The following is a 6,000-nucleotide window of genomic DNA, read 5'->3' as shown; positions in this document are numbered from 1 at the left end:
ACGTTTTTGTTCAAACTATAACTTGAACACTTTTGGTTGGGTTGTCTTTGTGGGGACCAGCATCTTTGTTTAAAGGCGAGGTGCAGTGCAAATTAGAATATTAATGAATATTCTTTATGAATAATTACGTTAATGTAACAATTTAAACTTACTTTTCAACCAGTAACTTGGATTGTTGGATTTTCAAAATTGTGTCACTTCTTTGAGTGGCATATTTAGAAGTTGGCGAGTCAGATAAGGACAAACTTTATGCATGAACAACTTCTTTTATTCGGGAATAAAAAAGTTGTTCATCTATAAAGTTTGTCCCTATTCAAATTTGTGGACCACCAACTTTGTTTACAGCTTCGCCTATAAACAAAGTGATAGGTTTGATTATGTTAGGAAATTTCTTTGTGTCTTCAAAACGGCTTGAAGTTTTCTAAATAAAATTTAACTGTGTTTTCAATCCTCTTTATGAGGATCTGGTTCCACCTCTGGGAGTAAGGGTCAAACCTTTCCTTTCTGCTGCTGACATTGACGTCCATGTTTCTAATATTTCTACGCACTGTCAGAAGTTTCTAATTGAAATGTTTTATAACGGCAACATTTATTTATTATTTTTTAAAAAGTTTCTCCATACAATTTTTTTTTTTTTAAATTGTTTCTTGCCTTGTGGTGACTGCTCCATGGGAAGTCTAAGGGAAGTAACTCTACATTACCTAACATTTGCTGTATTGATTTTTCTGAGTAAAGACCTTCGTTACAAGTAAATGTTCCTTGTTGAATTTGTACCCGGTCTCCCCAAGCTACAAAGTACATGCTACATTTCAGGGGGTATGCACATTAAATAAAACACGGAGATCAAGTAGGGTTGGTCCTAAGCTAACGCTCATCACGTACCCATTTTCATTTGTTTCACTGTTTCAACTACGTACTGTGCATACCCCCTTGTAATACAAACAAATAATGGCGATTTGAATCTATGGTCGCCAACAACTGAAGGTAAATCACCATACTAGGAACCATGGGGACTTACATTACTTTTGCTACCTGCATGCATGGATTTACACCATCCCTTCAGCCGCTGGCTATTGTAGGAAAACTTAGCCGGCAGTTAAAAGAACAAAAATACTACGTTTAAAATGTGGTAAATTTACATTTTACTTTGAAAGTTTTAGGACTTAATTTTACAGTACTTTAACCCCCTTTGAGGGATCATGTATGAACTTCACGTGAAGCACATGCACAGAGAAGAGTCTGTGTACGCCTGTATGAGAAATTCAAATCGCAGGTGACCTAAGCACTTGCTTAAAATGCACCAGAGCAGTGTCTCAGTGAACAAAATGGCGAACTGTGGATACTTTAAGAGAAGCATCAATATCAAAATTTTCACTAATGTGTTTGCAAATCAAATAGTGTAATTGTTCGACCGGGGAACAAGTACAGACAAAAGAGGTTGCAACGAAACCTTGAGTGAATGAGTGAGTGGGTTTTACGCCGCTGCTAGCCGGGATCGGGTGGTCAGGCTCGCTGACTTAGTTGACACGTCATCGTATCTATTATATTTTGTAGATTGATGCTCGTGCTGTTGTTCACTGGATTGTCTGGTTCAGACTCGATTATTTACAGACCGCCGCGTATAGCTGGAATATTGCTGAATGCGGCGTTAAACAACAACCCATCCATTCACTTTCAGCAATATTCCAGCAATATCACGGCGGGGGATACCAAAATCAACGAGACATGGACATGGCGGGACTAGAACACGACACCTAAACAAGATGGTCTCTTTACATCAATACTACTATGTATACGAATCAAATTTGCTTCAGTTATCAACAGAGAATCACCTACAAAAACAGGATGGCGAATTTTTCTCCCGTAGCGACGAGCGACATGACTGGGCAACAATTCTTGGCTTTGGTCGGAATAGGAACGGTTGTGCCAAGGTTTTGGGCGGTATCACAAATGACAGGAAGACTTATTTTGGTTATTACGAAGGGAATTTGTTATTTGTATAACAATTTTTTGTTATTTGTTGTGCATATATTATAGGCGTTACTTGTTTTTCAATTTGGAATTGGACCCGTAACAATATGATACACAGTTACTTTTCCCATTAATGTAAATGTACCATGTATATCAACAAGTTTTCCAACCTATTTTTTAAGCAATTTTTTAAGCAATGATGACTGCACTAATGTACATTAGCAATGGTGTTCACACTAATGTACGTTAGCAATAATGTTCGGCTATAATCACACTTCCACATTGTGCAATTCCACCTTTTAAGACTCTTCAAAACGCGTGCGATTGAGAAATCTCCCCCCGTCTGTCGTCAAATGCGAGGATGTCGCCCACAGTATGTAAGCGCGACCTTGTCAGCGCAACCAATGACAGACCATTAAGGGATTAGTTTCCGCCCTCCTTTGTTTTCAAGCACACTCAAGACAGATTGTTGTCATACTGAGCTAACTTCCAGGCATAGAGACCCGTGATGGTCCGGGTAAGAATGAACCTTCAGTTACCCATGCTTGTCGTAAGAGGCGACTAACGGGATCGGGTGGTCAGGCTCGCTGGCTTGGTTGACACATGTCATCGGTTCCCAATTGCGCAGGTCGATGCTCCTGCTGTTGATGACTGGATTGTCTGTTCCAGACGCGATTATTTACAGACCGCTGCCATATAGCTGGAATATTGCTGAGTGCGGCGCAAAAATAAACTCACTCACTCCCTTGTCGAGTTACAGACCAGTAAACCATTGAACGGATTGTCTATTTACCGCCCATTCAGATGCACGTTCTATACGTGGAGTATATTGGTGTGTTTGGAAAAGCGACAAGCAAAACAATTTATCGGATCGTTCGTCTGTAATAGGGGAAAAATGTAGCTCTCGAAATTCAAATATGGCGGTCGTTTGACCAAGACAGCGACGTAGTCTTCTTCATTCATTGTACTGCTGTATATCTGACAGGCGTATTTGGTCTTACATGTAGGTTACATCTTTAAACTAGTATAAAACTGTTGTGAAACATACGAGCATGGACATGGTACTTCCAAACAGTGTGTGAAATAGCCACTGGCCCGCTAACCCGTGGCTAGTAAAAATGCAGTCGGGCCAGTAAATCTCCACAGTCACTGGCCCGACAGGCTCGTGGATTTTCATAGGGTCATTTTGTAAATATATCACTCTCTCCGCTTCGTTAAGTCATAATACACTTTTAAATCATGCAAAATAATTGCCTGGCAAAAATGTTCATCATATTAGCAGCTTGATGATGAAACCCATGCCGACAATATCTTATTCACATCTATTTTCGTAATCTTTTGCTTAGTTTCTCCATTCAAATTTCAGGCTAGTGAATTATTTTGTGGGTCGGTAACTTCAGGCATTGCTAGCCCGACTGGCTAGCAAAATTTGGAAGCTATTTCGCGCACTGCTTCCATTAATCAGGAGTTTTATGAAAAATAACCAAATGAAAACATTGATTACACAACAGTCTCGTTTCCTGTTGACTGGGTTCCGTCCTATTGCGCAACTTAGTACAATAACCAGTCCACAATTTTGAGACCAATTAAGTTAAGTGGATACATAAATATTAATCAGTATTATTTGATACATCTAAGCACTTGTATATTGCAACACTACGCTCCTTCCAATCCTTACAAACACGTCGTGCATCGTGCTCTGTCGTACAGCTTGCTCTGACAGACTGAAATCTGGAAATCGTGGAAATCTCAAAACGAGGCTCTGCCGCTAGAAAAGTTTGTCTGTCTGGTACGGACTTGATATTATCTCAATCACATTGTACGTTACAACACTACACTGAATAAGCGCAAAAAAAACACATAACAGGTGGAACCAGTGAGCCAGATGCATTGTGAATCATTTTACGACCTCATCAAACAGGGGCAGTCTGTGACCACTTTCTTATGAAACAAGAAATTCGAATTCAGTGTAACCATAGTTGTTTGTGATGTCTATTTTCACTTTCACACGAGAAAATTCGGATGGAAAGTGGGTCATAGTCTGAATAGGTTAATGAGACTTATGTTTCAGTTTGATTGCTATCCTCACACAAATCAAACTAACAGCAACAACTGCAATTATGACACTTAACAATTAATGACGTTAAAACATTTTTGACGTTAAAAACATGTCAAGGAACAAGCACTTAAGAGTGTTAATGCTGTACGTTAGCATGTTTGTGGTATCATATCTCTCAAGGAATCAACAAGACCATGCTTGATTTCGGTCAACAGACAGGTGATTGTGTGAATCAGCGTTCGTGTGTCTGCACGTCTCAAACGGGGTGACATTGCACAAATCTTCCGTACAATCACGCCATAACATGCAATGTGACATGACACTGAAATACGTTATGCTTGGGCACACAAGTGCACTGGTATGTTCAAACTTCTGTGGCATGTCATTGCGCCCAGGCTGAGACAATAATGATACAACACGTCTTTAAATGTCATACAAAGACTTTATTATTGATGCATAATAAGAGGGAGGACCCATTTTCAATAAGCAAGTGGCGTTTTCGCGTTTTATCCCCTCTCGAAAACAAAGAGAACTTCTGAATGAATATTAGCTATATGAACGTAAGTGTAAGTATTGTGATCTGACTGATAGAGTCGCTAACATTGGGATGTTCTTTCGTGTAACCAAAGCCTGCCTAACTCCTGTTACTGCCTGGCACCCCTATTGGTTTAAACGGTGTCACGACGTAGACCCGGGTTTGAATCCAATGATGGGTACAATATGCGGATCTCCTTTCCAGTTGGAACGTTCCTCCATTCAGTGTAAAAGTTGCCTGATCAATTGATAGTTGATGTAATAAAACAATAGGAGACACTGTACACTTGTGATCGATCTTTAATCAACACTTGCGCGAAATTTCGGTTACTTTAAGCTTGCTCTGTTATGCTCGCTGTGGACGTTGCAACAAGCTGATATAAGGTGCTTCGTGGCAGACAGGGCTTAAAGCGTGAAGTAAATACATGTTTGTGGCAAAAACGGGAAAAATAGTATTTTTTTAGTATTTGTAACAATTCATATTTTCGTTAACCAAGATTAGTTACCTGTACTGTCTATTTCGACAATAGATTGGAAGCATAAATCTTTCATTCTACAATAAATTTTAAACGCTTCTTTTGAACGTCATATTGTTTTGCTATTCCTTCCTCCTCGGACTTAAAGGATACAAAACACGTATTATACATTAAACATTATAACTACGTCATAGATGTTACAAACCTTCAGCGAATTTACAGTCAGCTATAATGTCACAATAGTTTGCACACTTGAGTATGTATATACGAGTTTATGCAGACTGAAATGATCAATGATCTCTTTGATATCTAGGCTTTGACGACCATCTTCCCAATGTTGGCTCCTTTCAAGAGCGACATGAAGATCTTGGGCATGTTGTCGAAACCACCTTGGACCGTCTCTCTGTACTTGATCTTTCCCTGTAATATATAATAGAATAGAATGTGAAATATGTCCTGTTGAAATTATCAGATGCCCTTTGGAAATGATCGTCACACCGAAAACCCGGGGTCAATTCTACAGATGTGGACAAAGTGCCGATTTTTAGTGTCACCCGCCGAGATATTGATGACTTTTGCTAAAAGCGGCGTAAAACCATATTTACCTACTCACTCGGTATATTAATACCCACTCAGACCCTTATTGTATATATAATATGTTCTTAAACTGCAAGTGTTGCACCACATGATGACCATATATCACTATAAGTAATCACGCGAATTTGTTTTACAGGGTTTAAGGTCATGTGCATGTACACTTAGTAACCCTTTACTTTGGAGTGAAAGATTACAGGCTACTTCGATGTTGCTTCTCCTAGTCGCTTCTAAAGTTTATAAACGTATGCTTCACAATCTTTCTTAATCTTATCCGAAGCCGGGTCACAGTTTGTTTGACCGGGTTGGTGTCACAGGCCCTCGTGTCTTTGCGAAGATAAATTTTCTATTTCGCTCACTTCGACC

At 39.4% G+C, this 6,000-nt stretch overlaps 1 protein-coding gene across 1 annotated transcript in view; it reads right to left on the bottom strand.

Annotated features, from left to right (window-relative positions):
* Positions 1-4,766: 4,766 nt before the first annotated feature.
* Positions 4,767-6,000, bottom strand: part of LOC124279625 (prostaglandin reductase 1-like) — a 36,284-nt gene continuing 35,050 nt past the window's right edge. Inside the window, exon 9 of the mRNA XM_046715469.1 lies at positions 4,767-5,460. Coding sequence (XP_046571425.1) covers positions 5,350-5,460 — 111 coding nt within the window. The 3' untranslated portion in view covers positions 4,767-5,349. The remainder of the gene's footprint in view (positions 5,461-6,000) is intronic.

Source organism: Haliotis rubra, unplaced genomic scaffold, assembly GCF_003918875.1.
Source record: "Haliotis rubra isolate DU_JTF1 unplaced genomic scaffold, ASM391887v1 Scf253, whole genome shotgun sequence".
NCBI lineage: Eukaryota > Metazoa > Mollusca > Gastropoda > Lepetellida > Haliotidae > Haliotis > Haliotis rubra.
Note: the sequence above shows the minus strand (reverse complement) of the source record. Positions and strands in the feature narration are given on the sequence as shown.